Source organism: Cydia fagiglandana, chromosome 20, assembly GCF_963556715.1.
Source record: "Cydia fagiglandana chromosome 20, ilCydFagi1.1, whole genome shotgun sequence".
In the NCBI taxonomy this organism is placed as follows: Eukaryota; Metazoa; Arthropoda; class Insecta; order Lepidoptera; family Tortricidae; genus Cydia; species Cydia fagiglandana.
Genome location: NC_085951.1, coordinates 7159355 through 7184533, shown reverse-complemented (window position 1 = coordinate 7184533; position 25179 = coordinate 7159355). Strand labels below are relative to the sequence as shown.

Below are 25179 nucleotides of genomic sequence, written 5' to 3'. Positions count from 1 at the left end.
AACAAGCAAGCGCCTAAATGACAGCTCACCATTAACACAAGAAGGAAAATTATGGCATCTGGTTTCTGGTTCACAGGAGTTAGTTTCATATCGTGATTTGATACACATTCAAGCAGCTAAACTAAAATTCAGCAAATAAATTAATAATATACTTTGTAGAATTTCTACTTGTTCTTATTTTATATAGTATGTATTTTTTTGGTAGGTATGTAGGATATATCAGATAAAAATAACCCTATACTGTATACCTAAATCCAGACATCCAGAGAGAAAAATGGGGAATACGTGAAGTTAGTTCGAAATTTTTGCAAAAATATTTGAAACTATATCCTCCCATACAAATTTACTATTAATTATTATATGGGCCATGGTTGGCAATGCCATTTTGGCAGTTGCCTACCCCATTTCAAAACTCTTCTTCTTTTTTTGATCAGTGTAGAATCGATTTATTATTATAAGTAATTTATTTATAGGTTAAATAAAGAATATTTACTTACATGTTTTCTCTTAAAATTAAGCACCTGCCGCTTTTACAGTTATTGTTTGGGTTAATGAGAGGAAAAAATAAATAGACATATCGCTTTATGGCATTTGTTTATTTGGATTCAAACATTTTGTGTTTCTGTTAAAGACCCGCTTAACAGCTACACCCCAATTTGTACTTATAATATTTTCTACTTAAAAATACCAAATAAATTACGTGTTTTGTTCATACCTAATCAGTACCTAAGGCCTGATTCGAATTCAATCTGCCAAATTGAAAACCCTATTAATGGTACTGAAGCTAGCTGAATCAAGATTTGTTTTTCCATAATTTATTGAAAATTTGTTTAAAAATTGTTATTTATAAGTAAATTCATCATTTTCCATTTCTTCCCGCTCCTGTCGTTAGTTTTGTTGTATGCCCTCCATCATACATCCGACAGTGTTTTTTGACAGTTTCTTAGTTTGAGTCCTATCAAGAACAATGTTTATTTTGAAATATTATATTGCATATAGTTTTTGTTGTTTTAACGAACTAATTCCTTGGACACTCCACTCCATACCGTTCAATAGGTCAATACTGTGGGACTTTGTTGAATCAAGTTTTTTGGTCCGATTTCGAGGGTACTGGCTTAAGCATGCTGATTGCCTCATAAACATCGTGGATCATCTCCAAATATTATCAAAGTAATATTGGAAATCCGCATTATTAAACTAAAGCTGCGAACCGTTTCTTTTAGTGATGTTGGTGTCGATTTCTCTGTCGAAAAGTAACCAATGCCCGGTAACTGACACCACATCGACGAAATTCCTGATACGCCAGATATTTGAAGATATGTCTAGATCCTCATTGTTTCATGGATATTGCAATGAAATTACCTTTCAGTATTGGTATAATATTAGGTAACAGGTTATGTTGGAAATTAGTTATGTGCAAGTTTCTTCCATACTTATCAAGTTTTTGACAGCAATTTGGCGCCTAATTAAAAAGACGGCGGCGTTTATTATATATTTTTTTGATCATCTTAGAATTGATAAAAAAAAAATTTTTTGGTATAATAATTTTGTGATTCTGATAATTATAATGTCGTAGTGTATATATAAAGTAAGCTAGAAAATATCCAAGAAAAATCACTCTGAATTTGTCAAATTTGTTTCGAATCAGGCCTTACTTGATTATGTTATGAACATGCAAAAAATAAGTGTCAATAAATAGTTACTAACTTACTTTTTCATCACAGTTGAGTTCAGTACCTCAAGTAAAGATATCATTCGTCCTAGTCCTAAAGTAATAGTGCCAGAGTACATTATCATTAAGTATAATTTTTCCCAGAGAGTTTTTGTTAACAAAATGGCCGAATTGTTATTTTGTCACACTTAATCATAATCACGTGTAATGGTTAATTGAGGACAAACGATTACATTATGTGAATAGATATTTAAGGCTTGTTGAACTTTTATGAATAACGACGTATTATCGTAAACTTGCTCTACAAGAACATTACATATCAAATCAAACATTGCCAGACTTAATTCACTTAATACAGTCATTTTATTGCAGTTGTCTTTATATTTACCAAATGTGATAAAAATATTGGGTGTAAATTCAGATGTTTAGAAACTTAAATTTTTCAAACCTATTACTGTGCTGTCTTGACATTTATTTGCAATAATTTATTGCGACTACTCACACAATTGACTTTTCCATAAATTAAATAACGCCTACACTGGATTTGCTGGAACATATCAGAATATTCATTGCCGCGAGCGCAATCTAGGCGTCCAAAATTAAGGTTGAAGTAGGAAGTCGATATGTTAGTAATCGTACGTATCGCATTATTCCTTTTTCGGGTAAACTCTTTGGGGACTATCCATGTGTTTTGGTCGAAATTCTCCGATTGACTAATAGCTAGTCGAATTCGGGTTTTGACTAAAACGCATGAGGTTTGATAAAATTTTAGGCAGCACTAGGAGGCAGGAGCACTAGGAGTGTCAAACAGATGTTTGTCTACACATCGAAAATACCTCGCTCGGAGAATTCCGAATGGTCTTAACCACTGTTTTGACTATCTTTCTAAATTTATCATTATCATTTAGCTAACTACTTATTAATGACTAAACATTTGAGCCATAAATAAAAATAAGTAATTGTCGAAGAAAAGTTCGCAACAATAATTTCATCCTAATGCACTTATAATGTTAATTCCCCATTACCGTCAAAATATTTTGGCGTCGAAAGTCGTGACACAAAATTTACCACAACAATTGAACAGCTGATAATGCCGGTCATCTCCATTTACCCCAATCTTCTTTGATCATATCTGCTGCTTTTTCCGCTATCATAAAAGTGGGGGCATTCGTATGCCCCGACGGTACTGCAGGCATCACACTGGCATCCACCACTCTTAAATTTTGAATTCCGTGTACTCTTAGCCTAGCGTCGACTACAGCTGTCGGATCGCTCTTTGGTCCCATTTTGCAAGTCCCGCTCTGGTGGTAGATTGTAAAAGTAAACATCCGCGCTTGACACGCAAAGTATGCATCGCTTCCGAAGGCACCATATTGTAAGCATTCTTCTATCGGTACGTCGTACATTTTTGTGCCCATTTTCCTCATCGAAGGTTGTCGCGCTATTTGAATACTAACTTTAATTCCTTCCACAATTTTTTGCAGATCTTCTGGATCGTCAAAATAGTTTGGTATCAATAAAGGCGAAGCTTTAGGGTTTCTGCTCTGTAGCATCACCCTACCGCGCGATTTCGGCCTCATTAACATGGGAAACACCATGAATGTCTCGGCTCTGCCAAGCGGACCATAGGTGTCTGTAAATATTTGATCGTCAAAACCAAAGTTTCTGCGTAGCAATGGGTCCGAATTTAGTCCACCTGTTATAAATAACAGCTCCATGTCGGGCCATCCCGTAGTATTGAACTTGTCTTTCAAATCCATGAAAATCAGAGCTTCGCACCCTCCAGGTATGGACAGCGGCCCCTTATGATTTCTCATCCATTTAAAAACCACTTCTAAATGATTAAATATATATTCTGTAGATATAGATACGTTCTGTGGCCGTACTATATATTGTACCCCTCCAGCGGCGATATGGTCCATCAGATTGTAACCAACTGCTAGATCTTTTATAACAGGTATTTTCATTTCTTCCAAATGACTTCTTGGTCCTATTCCTGACAACATCAGCAGCTGAGGTGTGTTAAGAGCTCCGGCTGATAAGATCACTTCTTTTTTCGCTAATATTGTGTATTTCATATTATGTTTTTCTAATTCTATACCTATTACTTTGGTTTTGCTGTCATCTAAAATCAGTTTGGTCACTAGACTTCCTTTTGATAGGTGAAGATTTTTTCTTCCATTAATAGGGTGCAAGTAGGCTCGACTAGAACTGTGGCGTGTTCCATTTTTCATAGACAGCTGCAAAAATGACACCGCGGCCGGAGTAGCGCCATTATAATCGCCATATTTGAAACCTAACTCTTGGGCTCCTTTTACCCATGCTTTTCCTTTTGTAGTACGAAAAGGCGCATGTTCAATGTTAACGTGGCCACCCTGGTCGTGATATTTGGGGTCGTTAAATGAACGTATGTTGAAGTTTTCTACCTTTTTGAAATAAGGAAGTACGTCGTCCCATCCCCAACCTTCGTTGCCCATCGCTTTCCAGTTGTCGTAGTCGTAGGGTGATCCCCTGGTGTAAATCATGTAATTTAGTACACTGGAGCCTCCCACTACTTTGCCGCGGGGCCAGTTGCACTGTTTGTTCTCGAATCCGGCGCAATACTTTGACGACGACTTTGTTTTATACTTCCAGTTGGCTGACGAGAACTGTAGGTAGTTAGCGACCAGCGGAATGTCCATGATAAAGTTTTCGTTCACTCCGGCCTCTACTAGTAAGACTTTCCATTCTTTGACTTCAGTGAGCCTGTTAGCTAAGACGCAGCCAGCGGTGCCGGCGCCGACGATGACGTAGTCGTACTCCTGGAGCAGCTCGGTCTGGTCGGGTGGCTCGTTGTCGTACTGGTGGCCGCCCTCGTTCAGGAAGTTGGCCAGAGAGGTGACCGGGTTCATGAGCTGGCCGTCCGCGGCGGAGGCGGCGAACAATATCCATAGTGCTGCCGCGATCGGCGCGTGCTTATGTTTCATCTGAAACGATTACAAAACAATTGTTATTTTATTATCGCTCATTTAATTGACAAATCAGTTTTATGGCTTTGACAATAAACTGCTAAAATAATAAAAATGCTAATTTTACTGGCCTAGTCATGTCATCTCTATTTGAGTTGCTATCTATGCACCTGTAAATATAAAACTCTTTTATGAAGATCATGACTACGACGTCAAGCTTCTATATAGTTCGTATCTAATTTCTACTAATTGTAAGTAATTATACAACATACACGCGCACAGACACGCCTGGCTGAGTGTCAAGTGCAATTTGTACCTTCAAGTGATGCCTAATATAAGGTTTAGAGAGCAACCTTGCTAACTAAGTGATGCTTTCAACTGCGCCCAACACATCAATCGTATCTGCATTTAAAAACTCATTCAATAGTGTAACTTATGGTATGAGAAAAAGGTGTACAATTGCATAAGTTTTCTGATATAGTTATTTACATGGCGTGGCAGACCTGGGACTAACCTAATTACACATTAAAACGCGTTTGACGCAGGAAACTGGGCGTTGATGTTGATGACAGAAGTATCTGTTTAAGTATAATTCCATAAACGTTCTGCGATAGCCATGGCCCAGTAAGATAGGTTTATGAAAATAAAGAAAATTTTGTTTTGTGTGCTATTTGATTAATTATTTTGATCATGTTAATCTCTGTCGTGCACTGAGTCGTGATAAATGACAATTTAAATAACTAAGATTGTTTTGAGGAGTTTGACTACCTGTTAAGAAGCCTATTTTGGATACTATTTTGACATACATATTACATAATATGTATCCTATAGCAATAGTATTGAATTCAACAAATAATAGTTGTATATTGTCCGTTTGCAAATCAGCTCGAACGACTTTTGAACAGATAGAAAGTATAAGGGTTTACGCAGGCGAGAAATGAAAGATATCCATCTAAATCGGCTTAATTATTGGGATTTTTTTCTCGATTAACTGGAAATTAACTGTCACCTACTGAAATAATCAATATTCGACACAACTTAAAGCTATGAAGTTCAACTACTATCGAAGTTAGAGTAGCTTGAATACATTAATTACAAACTGTATGACATTTGCATCACTGGATAAACATCAAATAATTATAATGACTATTGTAATTCGACAAATAATCATAATATTTGTCGGAATATAAATACAATCATTCAATTCAATATAGTTGTACATATAATATAATTGCATAATATTTTATAATTTGCCTACTAGAAACGGTGTCAGTATTAGATTGCGTTTAAAATAAGAGCATCCTTTCTTTGATTTGATTTCATTGATGCGTTCTAGTACTTCTAGTTAACTAATGACAATGGAAAACTTACATGATGCAGCGACGGACGGGCGGCATTTCTGAGTAAATCAGACAGGTGGTGCATTATATTATATAATTATTGATGTTACGCAAAAATTCTATTGATCTATTGCAATGTTGTTATCTTTAAACGATTTTGATATCTCAGCGATATATGTTATTGCATATTTATCTATTGTAATGACTTGATGTAAGCAAGTCTGATACCATTTTTTATGTATTTAAAATATGATGTGGCGCATTTATAAAAATATATATTGAGTTCAGTCGACACTAGGTGTAAAATCAATGACCATTTTGATCTCCCTCTATTGATACGTAATTAATTATTTATGCATACAATCAAATTCGTCCATGAACTCTCGAGTTCATGGCCCCCCGAAAATTGACAGATGCGTTCGTTGTTTTTTCATAACTATACGTAATGTACAGTTTGTACGACAGTATTTTTAATTATGCATGAAATGTTTAAAAAAAACAGGTACATCTTGATGAGATTCTCCTTACCTACTCAGTTTGAAATAATATTATGTTTGGTTCTGTGACGTACATATCATGATTTTTTTAGGTCCTAAGGACGGCGATGTGCGTCATATAGTAACACAGGGCCTTGGCGCGGAAATCCCGATGGCCGGTCGATAAGCCTGGTTTGATGCAACTCGAGAAATCGTAAATATCCCCCAATTGCATTCTTTCTATATCATTCAGTAAATTGACCAAACAGAGATATTATTACAAATAGAAATGGTGCAGAGAGAAAAGTTGATCGCAGTATTTTACTCTATATTTTTAGTTTCCAGATTGTAGTTGAAAACTACTGTAATTCTTTGCATTTTAATGAAGTATTTTGACTAATACAGTGAAACCTGGTTAATTGGCACCTGGATAAATGGAAAACCTCAATAATTGCAACCAAAAGGCCGGTCCCGGTCCCTTGACTCCAAAAGGCCTCTATAATTGAAATTTTGGAACCTCTATAATTGCAATTTAGATTTTAGTGCTTTTCGTAATTTTGCCTCTGTAATTGACCATATTGCAACTTAAGACCTCTATAATTGACACTGTGCTAAAAAAATCCGCTATCTCTCTCTCTCTCTCTCTCTCTCTTCCTCTTTGCTTTTCTCTCTTGTTTTTACCTCTATTACTGAAACGAGTCTTATCTATTACCTCTGTAATTGAAATAATGTAGTTGTAGACAGCAGAAACAATATTTTAATAGCAATGATCATTTTATTTATATCTCCATCCAGAATTTAATTTATTTATTGTGTATCTATCACAGCCTAAAGTAGGTGAAATAGTTTTGATCAATAAAAAACAAAGTATGCTTTTTACATTCTAATAAAACTTTCTTGTACAATTCAAGGGAATTTTTTAAACCCAAACGATAAGAAAATGAAGTGGTAATTAACTAATTAATGTAGTCTAAAAGTGCAAGTAACTATAGACAGAAGCAATATATAGACCAGAAACCCAGAACTTAAGCGTGTACATCCACTTTAAATGGTTATTTGCACCTCCATAAAAGAAATTTGTCAGAACCCAACCTCTATTAATGAAAACCTCTATAATTGACACAACGATTTTATGAACCTCGTTAATTGACACGACCTGCTTAAATGAAAAACCTGGTTAATTGACAAAAACTGGCCGGTCCCTTGAGATTGCAATTATCCAGGTTCCACTGTACAATATTACGAAAGTATCTAACTTTACTGTCCTCTGACCTCACAAGAGGGGAAATATTAATTCAGTTTTCTCACAATGTTTTCCTTAACCGAACGAAGTTTCGTTTATAACTTAAGTACTAGTTCCAAGAAAATTGTATGAGCCTATACATGTTGAACCTCCGCTTTGAAAGTTAACCATACGATTACCTCAGCATAACAATATATCGTGTCAAAGAGTAATAAATAAGCCATGCTGTAATTGCCAAGCTGTGGCACATCTTTGCTCCGATATAAAATAAACAAACAAATGTGCGAATGCTAAGTTCAATTACTTTCCGGTTTATTTTACATCTCGATGCAGACCTCGCCCTTGGCGTAGACGCTATGACGCAGGAATGCAAATGAAATTATTCACGCGATCCGATTGTTAAATGACGCAGGCGAGATTTATTGGAGTGTTTCTTCTAAACGCTAAATTTCTTGGACATAACTGGTTTATAAATAATAATGGGGAGCCGTTTAGCAGCTTTTTGAATTAAGTAGGGTGTAATAACCTCTCATCGCCGACATAAACTTGAACCTAGTATATAACAGGACAAAAGCAAATTTTAATGTTTGAAAAAAGATTTAAAAAATAGAAAACAAATGCAGGGCTTATTTGTCTGGGTGACCAGAAGATAAGAATAAAACTTCGAAGCAATAAGATAGTTATGGGACTAATGTTGAAGACCTGTGACGTGCGTGTATTTTATTCTGTTGCTGTAATATTAATTATTATGATCTTTATTTAATTTTTCTTCTTAAGTTAGGTGGTTTATAACATGAATATAAAAGTAAAATACAAAAGCATATAAAAACAATAAAAATACATATAAACATTATGAAAAACCTAACCTAGGGTGCCGCCTGCAGCGGGGCAGGGGCCAAGCTACCGGTGGTCAGGGCCGCAGAGTGGGGAACCGACGAATTATACGCGCCGTGTCCAAAATTACCGCCGTCTGCATCTGACCCTTGATCCAACCACCCAGCGAGAGTCTCTCTAGTTGTTTGACGAGACTCTTCGCTATGAGACAATTCGCTGACTTATTTATCTTTTTATTCTGATTATTGTCTTTGTTTATTATTATTAGCCTCTTCCCATGACTTTGTTCAAGTAGAATCCCTCCTCCGACCCTCGCAGAACTCTCGTCTAATCTAACGCATATTTTTACCGCGTATTTATACTTGGATAAACATTGTCTTGTATTTTAGGTTCTAAACTGTCTGTGCCTTATTTCAATCAAACCCGTTCAGACGTTTTTTAGTTGATTGCACAAAATAATTACGTAATCAAGGACCTGTATTGAGTCTAAAATTAATTAATTCTATTGTGTTGATACCTAGATGTTCTTTTTCTTATTGTTTTAGCAACGAGTACCCGCAATATTGATAGGTATAAAAAAGTTAGAGATTATCTGAACGGTTAAAAAATAAAAATCCACTTGACATAATGTCGCACAATATTTTTGTAACATTTGCAACAAAATAAATAGGTATTTTATTTATTATTTTAGTGGTTTTCCTGTAAATTACTAGACATACCTACAAATACATAATATAGTAATGAGACAGATAATCTAACGCAATAAAATTCATATTATTGCTGTCATTGATTGCCTTTAATATCATTTTCTCATTATCATATCAAAAATGACACGTGTCATCGTTATGAGCAGAGTTGTGTGTATGCTTGCACAAGTTGTGCAAATGACAATTCGCATACCTAATTATGTATGTTAATTTTATTATAAAGTTATCGATCTTATTATTGCGAGCATCAAATGTCAATAATAGAGTAGGGGTTGGCAATCAGCGGTTCGTGTTGGACACCTGTTTTAAAATACATACAAGATTGTATTTAATTGTATGTATTTTTTCCAGGTCTTTAAATTGTAATTTTGTTTATTATCCAATATCAGACTTGATTACGATAAAGGCACACGGAACAAGTATTAAAAAAAAATGGTTCAGCGTTCGTGTATAATATTTTGTATTAAATATTACAAATACCAGGAGAAGGCCGGGCATATATAAGGGTCAAACTATAAAAGCTATTATTTCTCTATCAAGTACTACATACTAATATTTGCAAAATTAATATGTACCTATAGTTTAAAAATGATTAGATAATAAATGATTAAATTTTGTATGATTATTTATAAACCATTGACCTTTTGTATAATAAATAAGATTGCATAAATCCAGTTTAAAAATAATAAGTGCATTGCTAAAACTATTGACTGTTTAATTGACAAATTAATGCCTCTTAAAGTGACATTCCATTTCCAACTGCAGCTGCAATACTGTTCATTTTCTATGGAAATTGACACTGACAGCGACGCGTTTCCATAGTAAAATGAACAGTAGTGCAGCTGCAGTTGGAAATGGAATGACACTCTTATCCATTCGGCCAATGGGTTTCAAATAGCCTCTTAGGACGGTATTTTTATTCTGAGTTATACTGAAGGCAGTAGCACTGACGAACACAGAACAAGACCAAAAAAATAATTCGGCACAAAATCAATAAGCCTCCGTTAAAACTTTCGCTTGTCAATTTTTATACACCCAAGTACCGATACCGACCCACGAGTCCCACGACCTTCGACAAATTGAAATTGAAAGCAGACCCGTCCGTAAATTCAACCTGATAGCACAACAATTGATCGTAACTGTCAACATGGACGGTCTTCCTCACGTGTCACTGGTTTTTTAAAATAAATGATTTATATTATTTTTATAAGACGTTTTGTCCTTGAGTCTCATCCGAGGGCAGTAGCCCCATAGCGCGACTCGAGACATTATTCAAGTTCTTTCATAGTTGGCTGGAATTTGTGACGTTACTATCTGACGCTTTTTTTAACTTGAGGCGCGGCTGCCATTCATAAATTTCATAAATGAATACTTAAGTAATATTTACGAGTAGGAATTTGATCTTACAGTTTCAGTTTATTTATTCAAGAACAATTTACATCGTGTTTGAATATTCAATATACATATATACAATTATGATTAACCTAGTGAACAAAACAAAAACGCATGCAAGACATACATGATTATTCAATAAATAAATTCTATTATGACATTAAACGTTTCAACAAACAACCACAGCAAATTCATAATAAAGTAAGAAAATAAATCAATAATAATCAATTAAGTATATAAGTTTATGTCAGCAACAATAAATAATAAGTGTTACATTAAAAATCACTAATGTCATAACAGCATTTTTCTAACAAATATACTTTTAACTTATCTCTAAAAGTTGCGGCGCATTTTAAAACTTTAAAATCTGTAGGCATCTTGTTAAACAATCTGACCGCTTGAACTCTGGCGCTGTGTTCTACAACCTCCAGTCTCGGAGCTAATTTTGGAGTCAAGTTCTTAGTCCTAGAGGCTTCCCGCAACACCATTTCGGATTCCGTTTCATAACGATTTCGATGCTTGATAACATCCGTTAAAAGAACTAGTATGTAGAGGCTAGGTACAGTAAGTATTCTCAGACTCTTAAAGTGTTCTCTACAACTTCCCCATGGAGGAAGCCTAGTGATAGCACGTATAGCATCTTTTTGGGCCACGAAAGCGCGATTTATGTTGTATCTGTAGCTATTGCCCCAAAGTTTTATACTGTAGCGGAGTTTGGATTCTACAAGAGCAAAGTACACCATCCTAAGTTGTTCAACAGTCAATTCATCCCTAAGGCTGCGAATAGCATAACAAGCAGAACTAATTGAGTTTTCAATACTGTTTAATTCATCCTTCCAGTTTAATAGTGCATCTAAGTGAATACCCAATATTTTTGTGCTATCTACGGGTTGAATGAGGTTGCCATTTATATGAACACTTAGAGTCTCCTTATTTCTAGCTGTAGTTTTAAATAGCATAGCATAAGTCTTTGAGCTGTTTAATATCAAACTATTTGCCTGTAGCCATGTTTGACATGCTGTTAGCGCTAAATTGACCTTAAGGTTTAGATCAGCAATAGTTGGGCTCGACAAGACTGCACTTGTGTCGTCAGCAAAAACGACCAATTTTAATCCTGGAATTTCTTTACTAAGATAAGAAATAAAATCGTTTAAATATAAAACAAAAAATATGGGTCCCAACACAGATCCCTGAGGAACGCCTCTTGTTATGTTGACGCATTTTGACCTATGTGTGACCTCAATAGAACTTTCCTGAACCTCCCTAACCTCTACAAACTGTTTTCGGTTCCGTAAATACGACATGCACAAATTTAATTCATTTCCCCTGATGCCATAAAATTCTAGTTTATTCAATAAGATGTCATGGTCAATAGTGTCAAACGCAGATTTCAAATCAAGAAACACACCAGCGACCCTTAACTTTTCATTTAAGTTATCAGTAATATCCCCTATTAAGGTATCTATGGCCTCAGAAGTACCAATACCTTTTTGATAGGCAAATTGTCTTAAATTAATGATATTATTATTGAATAAGTGTGCCGTAAGTCTTTTTTTTATTATCTTTTCAAAAATTTTGGATAAAGTCGGTAATAAGGAAATAGGTCTATAATTTTTAGGATCCGTTCGCGAACCTTTCTTATATAAAGGAATAATTTTTGCAATTTTCAGCTGCTCGGGAAAAATACCCTGGTCAATACAATTATTATAAAAACATGAAAGTGGTTGAGCTAACTGATCAATATTATCTTTGATGATGGTTATAGGTACATCGTCATAACCACTAGAATTTTTATTTTTCATGGCTTTGACAATTAACTTAATTTCAGATGATGAAGTACGCCTTATTACCATATTATTTTGTACTCTTTTGGAATTCGATTCTAGTAAGGAAAAAGCTAGGGCAGGGTCACCAGTTATTTGAAAATTTGCGGAATCAAAATTGTTGGAAAAAATATCGGCTATATCCGCACCATTGCTTACTAATAATTGATCTATTTTAAGTAAAAGTTTGTTATTACTGTGGACTCTATTCTTATTTGTACGTTTGTTTACTACTTCCCAGATGCTTTTAGCAGAGTTATTTGCCTGTATAATTTGGTTTTGTACTGTTAACTTCCTTGCAGTCTTGAGAACCCTTTTGAATATTTTAATATACACTTTGCGATAGCTAATTAAACTTTGATCATTGTGAACATTATCTACTGATAATAGCACACGTTTCATTTTGCTTGCTACCTTGATTCCCTTTGTTATCCACTTAATTTTGTTAGTTTTATGTAAATTCATTTTTTTCTTTACCTTTTTAAAGCTTTTTTGAAATATAGCAGTAAATGTTTTAAGGAACCCATTAATGCCTAAAATATCCAAATTTTCTTTTTTAATATAATTTTTGTAAAGTTCCTGATTCTTTTTGTTAAAAACTCTACGATGTACAAAAATGGCTTTTTCCTTGTTGTTAACGTGCTTATTATTATTAACTACAAAGCCAGTTTCTATACCTGCATGCCCATCTGACAGACCATTATGATCCACTAAAGTCCATGACACACACTCCTCAGGTAAATTTGTCAGGATATTGTCTATGCACGATTCAGATTCATTGCGCTTAAACGTCACTTTGTTGTGAACAAGATGCCTAAAGTTATATGATCGCAAAAGTTTAATGAACATATTTTTTCTCTTATCATCTTTTAACATATTTACGTTAAAGTCTCCGCAGATAATACATTTTTTGTCAAGGAAGTACTGTAGTAGCTGTTCTAACTTCTCCATAAAAATGTCAAATTTTTTGTCATTTTGGTAACAGCAACATATACATATATTAGTTTCTAAATCCCTAACCCCACAAATTTCAAAACACTCTACTCTAGACATTTTTTTACACTCTAATAAAAGTTCCGTCTTCCTAGCCTTTTCAGCCAGTATCAATGTACCACCCCTTTTTTTCTTGGCTCTGGAAAACATACAGACTATTTCGTAATCATTAAAAACCACACAATCGGCTTCACTACTGTTTAAAAAGTGCTCGCAAAAACATACAAAGTGCGGTTTTTTATCTAAACAGTTCAAATACAATTCTACCAAATCTTGCTTTGATTTTATACCACAAATGTTTTGTAGAAAGACATTTAAAGATGTTGTTTCTAATTGCTGACTATTGGACAATGAAACCTTGCTATCTATGTTGACATTTCCCAGCTCACTATTTGTGGGTGCAGATGTATAGGTACACAGATCAAGTACAGAGGTGTCACTATTTGCGAGTATATTATGGACGAAAAAACAAGGGATCCTTCTGTCCTAAGTTCTCACTTATTACGCTATTATTTATAGGAGAAGTCTGCAGAGTGACTTTTGAAACATCGACATTTTGAAAGCTTAATATCCATTCTGATAGGCCCCTCAGAATGGTTTGAACTCCGTAGCTGAGAATTTTTCCAGTTCCCAGTGAAAACTGATCTAGGGTTAGGTTTCGGTTCGAGTCATATAGGTAGCCATAACCATGATTATGCATATCATGCCCCAGTTTATTATTAAATGATTCGTACAAACGTAATTATTGAGATTCATAATTTAACTAAACTTTCCTGTTTAGCAAAACGTGTAAATTTATGAATAAAAAGCAGGAAACATTTGAACTTACACCTCTTTAACACGCTTAAAGATAGACGATCTGCATGTTACATATAGGTACGGTCAGCCAAGAAAGTCGTCTACCAGTTTTCGACAAGATCAATCAGATGATAGAGTCGAAAAGTGGTAGACCACTTTCTTCGCTGACAGTACATTAATTTATTCAGGAATTTCAGGAGGATACGCACGTAATACGAGTATATCGGACTTTTGTAGTTCTAAATGGTGAAATATATAAATAAATAAATATTACGGTACATTTTTATAAATATAACGATACAATTTTACGATGTATAATTACTTATAATAAATATGATATAGCTTAATAAGATAGTAAACGTATTTTTTTTTATTGTTTCAGGTATGACTGGAGATATACGGTATAATAAAGTGTTTATGTTTGTGCATGTACTTATGTGTAGTTTAAAACTATCAAATAAATAAATAATCATATCCTATAAGCTACCCTACATTCCAAAGCTACTACTAACAATAACACTAATTGTGACGTCCCACGGTCAAAGGTACCTTATGGAGTTATGGATACCCCAGTAATCTACAATAAATAAGCTATCGATAACACAAAAGATCAACCTCCTAAGTTGTGTAGTTACAGAGATATAAGTTTTTGAAAATAATGTTGTGAAATGAGCAACTTTACGATAGAGAAGTTTTAAGTTTAGCCGCCTAAAAAACTATGTTCCTGAAGTAAGTTACATAGTTGACTACAAATAATAATACCTTATACATCTGAGATTAAAAAAATGTTGCGACTTGTTCTGTAATGCAAATAGAAACCTTTGATATTGACTGATTTATGTGTATGCTAACCAATCTCTAATAATTTTTCATTTCATTTTCACGATCGATTGCAATGAGCTTTCAAGATTTAAATTTATCTATTAGAAAACGACACTGAGAGACAGTTTAAGCAAAAAAAAATACCGATTTAGAGACAATCAATTCTTCTGAGCACATATGAAAGAGATTCTGTTATAAAAATGAAATAAATCCTAAAACCCCAACTAAATACTATATTTAACCTCTTATGCCACTTTAAAGTTACATAACAAAAACAGTATTTGCTCGATACATTTACGAAAAGGTACCTTATGGAAATAAATTTAATAATACATCACTACAAAACATCAATTACATTGAAGTTTATCTTTTATGAATAGAAAATATTAATTTACATTAAACTGCCACAAATATAATTAGTTCTTCGTCATAATAATGTTAAAAAGACCAATAATTTGTATGTAAAGAAAACGTACCTTGTGGTTAAGTTACATGATGAAGCATGATGATGATGGAACAGTTAGGATAAACTAATAATATTTTGGGGTTAAGATGGTATAAATCGTCTATTTCTTATCAATAATATATTTTGGTTGCCATTGAAGACAAGCGGCTTTGAGGTTATTATTTATATTCCATTATATTATTTATATTTATATTCCATATGGCAATGCGTCGGGTATTGGCATTTTTCAGCAAACTAATGGCAGATTTATTGCATGCGACCAAACCAAATGAAGATTATTCTAGTTAAGAAAGGGTTGACGAGAGTAACTTTGGTATAATAGCAGGCTACTCGGATTTGTAATGTAGGTCGATGTACGTTTATAATATTTGCTAGGCGCCCCAACCAGAACTGAAATTATCAAATTAGTTTTTCAGAATGCTAATACAGATCTTTACCAAACTTCTTTTCCCGTATAGACTAGTTTTTTTGGGAATTTTCAATCTTTTTTCCATAAGGTACCTTTTGTACTAAACTCTGAGACGACATTACTCGGCTTATAACTAACTTATAACAAAAATAAAAACAGGTAAGCAAACGTTACGTATTAAGGTTTCAGATCACACATTAAAAAAAAATTGAGCTATTTTTCACCTTTTTACAAAACATTTCATATCTCCGAAACTAGAAATCCTCATAAGGTACCTTTTCCCATGGAACGTCACAATTAAACTAAAACTAGAAAAGATCTATTAAATAATACATCATATAGGTATCATAAAAAAACACATCGTTTCCGCGTTGATTCGCAACAATCTTTTGAATGCGATTTAGCCTTGATTTTTTTGGCAATGAAAATTTTGTGCAATTCCGATAAATGTTGTTAAAACAAGTTGACATGTTTAACGACATGCCTACCCGTAATAATATGCTTGTCTTGTTATGTACTAACAAATCATAATCAATCAACCTATACCTTAAAAAATAAAAACATTTTTTTTTACTAATTCAGCATGTAAAGTGTTTGTTAAGCCCTCAGTTGTTTTTATTTTATGTACCTAAGTATAAGTACTTACAGTTTTCTAATTAGTAAAATTTGTGAAATTAATTTATACCTAGTAATTGAAATCAGTTACGTAATTTGTCAAAACATCGAGTCATCTTGGGATTATATATATGTATATGTAGGTATTCCATTTACATAGCTATACCTACATACAAGTGTAATACATTTTTCTGACATAATTGAGTTATTGTCGTCAATGTTTATCATATTTATTTTTTCAGTGCCCTAGATAAATTTACCATTTGAAAAAGTTTTTCAAGTGATTCGGTCAAGTTATCTAGAGCATAGTGGCAGTGAGCGTAAAGCACTATACCCAAAGGTATCATACTACAATCACTGAATGCTCGCTAGTTTTTCAAAACCGGGCAAGTGCGAGTCGGACTCGCGCACGAAGGGTTCCGTACCATAATGCAAAAAAAAATGAAAAAAAAAGCAAAAAAGAAATGGTCACCCATCCAAGTACTGACCACTCCCGACGTTGCTTAACGTTGGTCAAAAATCACGTTTGTTGTATGGGAGCCCCATTTAAATCTTTATTTTACTCTGTTTTTAGTATTTGTTGTTATAGCGGCAACAGAAATACATCATCTGTGAAAATTTCAACTGTCTAGCTATCACGGTTCGTGAGATACAGCTTGGTGACAGACGGACGGACGGACGGACGGACGGTCGGACGGACGGACAGCGAAGTCTTAGTAATAGGGTCCCGTTTTACCCCTTTGGGTACGGAACCCTAAATAATAGGGTCCCGTTTTACCCCTTTGGGTACGGAACCCTAAAAAACCGGGCAAGTGCGAGTCGGACTCGCGCACGAAGGGTTCCGTACCATAATGCAAAAAAAAGGAGAAAAAAAAAGCAAAAAGAAAAACGGTCTCCCATCCAAGTACTGACCACTCCCGACGTTGCTTAACTTTTGATCAAAAATAACGTTTGTTGTATGGGAGCCCCATTTAAATCTTTATTTTATTCTGTTTGTAGTATTTGTTGTTATACCGGCAACAGAAATACATTATCTGTGAAAATTTCAACTGTCTAGCTATCACGGTTCGTGAGATACAGCCTGGTGACAGACGGACGGACGGACGGACGGACAGCGAAGTCTTAGTAATAGGGTCCCGTTTTACCCTTTGGGTACGGAACTCTAAAAACACAATTTAGCCGAATCAAAGATTTGCACCACAGCTCTTAAACAGTTTTTAAATCTATTTCTAGTGTTGGTTCTTAGACATGTTTTATCAAAATAGGTTCATCCGTTTCATTGCGTTGGGGGTTGATTATATGTATGATTTTAATAATGTTTCCATTTGAACGTTTTTCTGTTATTTGTTTTTCCTTATCATTAGTATGCCGTATCACGACAGCGTTCTTGAGCATTGTTGATGCGACCCGACGTCTTGTCACGAGAACTCTGTACCCATACAAATAACATTTTCTATTTTTGTTTTAATGTTTTTTTTTATTGTTGACGTCATCAGACAGTGAGGCTAGTAAATTTAAGTGTTATGTAAAAAAAATTGTCCACAGGTGCCAATTAAAGGGGCCCACTGATTAACAGCCCGCCGAACGGTATCGGCCTGTCAGTTGTTCGGAACTATCAAAATTTTGTTCTAACTAACAGGCCGATGCCGTCCGGCGGACTGTTAATCAGTGGGCCCCTTAACAATCATTATTTTTGCCCAAAGAATGAAAATATGAGGGTCATGACATACAACGGTTTCTTTTAGTAGCCAACGGTAATGTTACAAAAGTGTATAAAACAGAAGGAACAATAGTATATTGTGCAACGTAGGGGTAAGTGAAATAGTGACCGAGAGTCTATTATATTCACGACAGCCGTAGCTGTAGTAACTCCCGCGGGAATAGTATAGGCCTTGGTCCTTCAGTACACCTACATAAAATAAGGTATTTTTCGAACAAGTGTGATGAAAAACACTCTACTCCCCATCACCATTAAACAGGGTAGTTACCGAGAATATTTTAATTCATTTATTCAACTCATGATATATAAACTGTTTAATGACTGTGAGCAGATACAATTAAACTGTCCAGTGTCCACACACTGTGACACAATAAAATAATTATAATTACTCATTTTTATCGCCCTCAGTCTTATGTCAATCTCGTGTCTAAGCATAAAACAGTTATTATTCCATGTTTATTTTCAAAATAAAGTAAGGCTAAGAACAACCTTGTATAGCCAATAAAATGATGTAGATTCTTTAAGAATTTATGTTTAATTAAGTAAATGTAACGAGTGCCATTATGGGGCTACCAGAGGTTTTCATCGATTTTGACAAGTTTTGAATCGTATCTCCTACGTTTGCACTACACAGTGGCGGAGTTGCCCTAAGCCACAGTAGGCCCGGGCCTAGGGCGGCAATATGTGACAAAAAATTCGCTAGATGCTGGATGCTAAGGAGAGGCCACAGGGCCTGGGGCCAAAGGCGGCAAATACTGCTAATCCGCCGCTGGCACTACAGATAGAATCATAAGGCAAAAGCCATAGGTTCTTCAATCTTTTATCTCCATTTTTGTCTACGGGGTTTTGTAAAAAATGAATACTTATTTTTTTAAACATTGTCTTAAAACACTTTTTACGTATCTCGATTGCTGTGAAAGATCTGACATACGAAATCTACATATTAAACTAATTAACACAAAAGTTATGACCCGAACCAGTTTTTTTTTGTCTAAAATCGTTCAACTTTGATGCCAAATATCTTGATGATAATGAACTTTGAAGTAAATACGTATGGGATACTATATTGCTTAAAGCCGTTGTTGTTAATATGATAAGCTACAAAAAACATTAGAAAACTAAGGGATTCAGATCGAAGGTCATTGGGGCTTGGGATCCCCTTAATACCGTTCTTTTAGTTTAGATCAATATTTAATAGAATTTCAAAAAACAAGTCTATCTTTCTATCATATCGGGAAATTAAATAATACATACAATATTCTTAAATATTCAATAAAAATGCAGTCAACCTTTAGGACTACTTTTATTTAAATATTTATTTTACGTAGAATATTTTTGTGAAAAGCGCTGGTGGCCTGGCGGTAAGAGCGTGCGACTTTCAATCCGAAAACATCGTGGTTTCTTGTTTCGGTGAAGGAAAACATCGTGAGGAAACCGGACTAATCCCAATAAGGCCTAGTTTACCCTCTGGGGTTTTTTCTTTTTTTTTTGAAGGTCAGATGGCAGGTGCTTTCGTAAAAAACTAGTGCCTACATCAAATTTTGGGATAAGTCGTGGCAAAATGCCGGGATAACGCAAGGAAGACGTGTAGAATATTTTTGTATCTATAACAAATTGGGGGTTATCCATTAATTACGTCAAGAAAATGTGACAGACAAGGCCTCACAAACTTTGTGATGTCACTGTTATCTTATCTGTAATGTTATGTCATCTGTAAGTTCTGTAACCGAAAATCCCTTTTCTATTTTTATATTATTAAGGGGGAGGCCTATGTTCAGCAGTGGACGTCTTATGGCTGAGATTATGATGATTTTTATTCGCTGTACAGTTAAATACTTAGCTACTTTTTGGAAAGATATCATTTTTATTCCTAGTCGCTCCCGTGTTTTAAAGTTTCTAAATAAATCATTTCGAGCGGCTCTTTTCTCGATAATCAGTATTTCGATGACAGTGCCTTTATAAGACGGGTTGGTAGAGAATTCATTATGGCTTAAATATGGCTTTATTTTTTTTTATTCTGTAAGCAGGGGCAGTTGTGACAACTGATATTGTCTGTATCCAGTAATCATTGACAGTTACTGGATTAAATAAATAGGGTTAAATAATATTATCGTCGGGTGACAAGCAAAAGTTACTAAGTACCACCACAAGTTTATAGCCATTAGTACTAAACGAAGGTCGATTTTTGTTTATTTTTTTTAGTAATTAGTGACTTTTGCTTGTCACCTGACGATATTGTAATTGCTTGAGAGCCACAAAAAGAAGGGCTAGTGCGTACTTATTAACTTCGTTTATGCTTATGTCACTAAACTTTGCATTTTTACTTATTACTGCTTTAGTAGTTACTGCTTTATATATACCAACTTTTTACAATATCATAATGCCTTAACGTTTTTTGCTGGATATAATTAGCTTTGTACAAATACAGGATTCAAAACGGTTTTTTTCAACAAACATAACATTTGTAAATTAGTTATTTCTCTATTGTTTCTCGTTTGTGTTATTACCTCTGCATATTATTTGTTTTAAGAGGTCAGAGATGTGTGTGTGTCCTTAACTTCTTTCTAATATAGACGTAGACATTTGTAAAAAAGTTCAAGTTAATTTAAACATATAATACCTACTCTGGCACACCCACTATAAAAAGCCGGCAACTTTAAAAATGTAGGTGCGAAGTTTTGATTTGCCATGGAAAATATGAATTTCGCGCCTTTTTCTACTGAAAAAACTGGGCAAGTGTGAGTCGGACTCGCCCACCGAGGGTTCCGTACTTTTAAATATTGGTTGTTATAGCGGTAATACATCATCTGTGAAAATTTCAAAATTTCAACCCGGTTTATGATATACAGCCTAGTGACAGATAGACAGACGGACACTGGAGTCTTAGTAATAGGGTCCCGTTTTTACCCTTTGGGTTCGGAACCCTAAAAACGGGTGTATCTGAGCATAGCTGATGACTAGGTATCGTAAATTTTATTGCATTTTCGGTGCAGCGGAGTGGTGTTAATGGAATTGGTATAAATGGTTTCAAATTTACGATGTTTGTTGATGACATGGGACAATACTCGTACAGTCAAGGAATTTAAATTCCGACCCATTTCGTACTTTGTCACAGTGACAACCGTATGAGGTCTCTAGCGGCTTTCATATTGATTGTCACTGTGACAAAGTACGAAATGGGTCGGAATTTAAATTCCTTGACTGTACAAGACTAGTACAAAAGAACAGTACAAAAATCTTAGTGGAGGGAGTCGGACCAAAACTAACTCTGCAATCTCTGCATGGACTTTGCAAGAACAAAGTGAGGAAATATCATCATAAACGTCAAATTCACTCACAGTAAAATTCAGTCACATAATGACACTTCCACACTCTGTTTTGTCAAAGTCCGTGGAGAGTTAGCTTTGATGAACTCCATTCGAAATTTATAGAATAAAGTTGAATATCAACATAGGTGTAGATTACAATACATTTTGTTTACTAAAATAGAATATATCTTGAGTCTTGACATGGCAGCCTTATTGCACAACTGATGCACAGTGCACATCCCACGAGCTGTCAAATAATACTACTGGGGAATTGCTCTCCTGTGGGCGCAGCATGGTTCAATTTTTATCACCTGTTACTATGCCCGTCACTTTCGCACTTACACACTTGTTAGAACGTGACAGGCATAGTGACAGGCGATAAAAATGCAACCAAGCTGGCACCGCTGGTATGATATGATTCGAGCTTCTCGCGTAGATATATACTACATGCATAATAATAAACTAAAAATGGATTTCGTGATCTTTAAAAGGAGATTAAATTTCAATTGAACTGAGTTCGCGTGAGTCATTGAGATAATTATTTAATAATACAAGAAGATTAGCTAAAATTAAGGCGTAATTAATGGAAGACTTTTTTCAATTAGGATATGTACATTATAGACCGAAGTTATTCATCCTCAATCTCCTAATAATTAAAATTTAAAAAAATCTTATAATTAAAATTTTAAAAATTTCTTATAATTAAAATATTTAAAATATGTTAACCAAAGACTATTTATTGTAACAGAATAACATGACAGCAATTCATATCAAAAACATATTTGGAACATCACAGTTCCATATTTAAACAAACACTGTAGATGGCGCTGCTGGATATCAAAAACTAAATTTCTTGCCCCGATATTTTACGGGTCAAACGTTAGAACAGATATTAGCACATTGTAATATGTCTAAATCAAAGATCTCTGTCTGTTATTTTAATAGATCTTTCAGACCTGTCCGTCTGGGCGCCCTAGATACCGCTGGAGTGACGAAGCCCAAAAAGACCTGTCCGCCCTCGGAACACCCAACTGGCGTGAAGTGGCGCAGCGCAGAATAGGGCAGAATGGCGCTCTCTTGTGTCAGAGGCCAAGATCCTCTTTGGGTCACTGAGCCAGTGATGTATGTGTATGTATGTAAAATGAAAATGAAGTAAGGTACCTATGTGTTAAAATTGTCAAATCCTTACAATTTATTGTATTTTTTATGATCTCCCATGCCTCATCGCCCCTGTAGTTCCTAAAGATCAAATGTACCTATCACCTGGAGTTTGCCACACTCTGACACCGCCCAAAATTATGGATATGGATATATTGAACTTCCAACGTTATCTTTTAGCGACTGACCAGGTTTAGCACAAAACCGGGGATGAATAGAAGAGTGGGGAGTCTCTGCCCACCACTGCAACACGATGGGCTCGTAATATCATTAAGGCCCACTTGCACCATTCTACTAACCCGAGGTTAACCGGTTAAACCTGAAGTTACCATGGTTACCAGTACAATTTGACACTTGGTAAACGGTTTAACCTCTTAACCCCGGGTTAGTGGGATGGTGCAAGTGGACCTAAGCTAATGAGAGATCGAGCTTGGCTCGGAAAACGTATAAAAACTCAAAAAACCCCCATATAGCAAATTTCATCCAAATCGTTAGAGCAGTTTCCGAAATCCCCGAAATACATAAACAGATAAATCTACAAGAATTGCTCGTTTTAAAGGTATAACATTAAGTATACGTCATTTGTTTTCCCATGTGACTAATACTGATGTATATTTTACTCAACAAACGCGATTAACGGTGTTACACCGTATTTTTGTTTTATTGTATTTTAGTTTCACGCATAAATATGTTGCCGCTGTGTCCACTTATAAAAAAAACCGGACAAGTGCGAGTCGGACTCGCCCACCAAGGGTTCCGTACTTTTTAGTATGTGTTGTTATAGCGGCAACAGAAATACATCATTTGTGAAAATTTCAACTGTCTAGCTATCACGGTTCGTGAGATACAGCTTGGTGACAGACGGACGGACGGACAGCGGAGTCTTAGTAATAGGGTCCCGTTTTACCCTTTGGGTATGGAAACGGCCATAAAAAGGGCCAAGTGTCTGTTCCGGTTCCGGACGATTTGGTATGGAATGTTTTAAATTTGGTATTAATACGCATGCGTAACGCATTGGTCACTTAAATTTCCATATAGCAAATTTCATCGAAATCGTTAGAGCCGCTTACGAGATCCCCGAAATATATGAATTATTGCAAAAATATTGTATATATATAAGAATGGCTCGTTTAAAGGTATTGGAGTAGGGTAAGTAACCGGTAATTTATGTATGTAGATATAAGTACCTCGTTTTTATTGGCATTAGTAAAATGGTATACTATCTTGACGTATTTTATGAAAAAACGCTTTAAAAAAAATAGTTACTATTACTTATGAAACCAAAAGAATATATCCTTGCTATACATATAAATAAATAAACAATAAAAAGCCTTTATTAATTCTCTACATGTTACATAAAAAGTTTAAAAAATGTTTTAATAAGTTAAAAAAATTATATATTATTATTTTGTAGAGACCCCTCTTCGGGTGAAGGCCTCCTCCAGATTCAGCCATTTTTTCCTGTCCTTTGCTTTCTGTGACCAGTCTTGCCCGGCTGTAGCCACGATTTCGTCGAGCCATTTTTCTTTAGCCTTCCCTCTATTCCTTGTCCCCGACGGGCCCCGCCATAGGGTGGTTATTTTTGCCCACCTGTCTTTATGCATTCGTGCTGTGTGGCCACACCATTTCCACTTTAATTTCTGCGCAAATGATAATGCGTCGATTACACCAGTTATTTGCCTTATGTCTTTGCTCCTCTTTCTTTGGATTAATTTTATATTAAGTATGGATTTTTCCATGGCACGTTGGCAGCGTTGTATTTTTATTTGTTATAACTTATTTTTCAATTGTGTTAATTTTCAATAAAAAGACATGTCAAAAATGTTTACCCTTTTTCTAATGCCAAAAGAAAATGAGGTACCTATAGGTAGTGTTGAATATAACTATATAGGTACATAGTTATATTCAACACACCTACTACTCAGAAATAAATGCTACCTAATTGTTTCATGGTTTGACCTAATTTAGTTTTATTTTATTACGTGAAAATTAACCTTTAAAGAAAAAAAAAGGATTTATTCAAAGATCCTTATCATATAATATGTATCATAATATCAGATCCTTATCAGAAGTCTAAATTATTTCTTTGGATAGGAAGGATAAAGTTCATAATATCCCTAACTGACCTAATTGTCAATTCAACCTAATGATGCAATTTTGGCGATCAATCTCAATTAATATTAAGTTATACTTATATCCCATCTGGCTTAAGAAAAATGTAAACACTTACATCTCTGAACCTGAAAGAAAATCCTTGTGTCACAACACTGTCACTTCGCCGGTAGCGTCCAACCGCGGCACGGTCCTCTTGAGAAATAATCGCTATCGCGATCCTCCGTGTAGTCCTGCCCGTGACCTTAGCTGATAGTTTAACAATCAGAATATTGTATAATGAACTGTAACATATCCTTCTACGAGCGATTATTGTTTGCACAGCCATATTTGCTTGTAAAAA

The 25179-nt window shown here is 35.0% G+C and overlaps 3 protein-coding genes across 6 annotated transcripts in view; 2 read left to right on the top strand and 1 right to left on the bottom strand.

Moving 5' to 3' along the window:
* The window catches only part of LOC134674577 (flotillin-2), a 352073-nt gene that overhangs the window by 46257 nt on the left and 280637 nt on the right, over positions 1-25179 (top strand). The gene's annotated exons all lie outside the window — the stretch shown is intronic.
* LOC134674549 (uncharacterized) overlaps positions 1-25179 on the top strand; it is a 420725-nt gene that overhangs the window by 197072 nt on the left and 198474 nt on the right. The gene's annotated exons all lie outside the window — the stretch shown is intronic.
* Positions 578-25179, bottom strand: LOC134674514 (glucose dehydrogenase [FAD, quinone]-like). Its single transcript, XM_063532609.1, has 2 exons — positions 24955-25179; positions 578-4638 (listed from the first exon to the last, which is right to left on the bottom strand). Exons 1-2 carry the CDS (start codon positions 25162-25164, stop codon positions 2770-2772), a joined length of 2079 nt encoding a protein of 692 aa, XP_063388679.1. The 5' UTR covers positions 25165-25179; the 3' UTR covers positions 578-2769.

What these genes read in the sequence shown, in the direction of transcription:
- LOC134674514 (XM_063532609.1), bottom strand. Translation starts at nt 25,164, where the DNA reads ATGGCTGTGCAAACAATAATCGCTCGTAGAAGGATATGTTACAGTTCA. An exon ending in TTTCTTTCAGGTTCAGAGAT is followed by an intron (nt 4,639 to 24,954) that starts GTAAGTGTTTAC and finishes TAATCGTTTCAG; the next exon opens with ATGAAACATAAGCACGCGCC.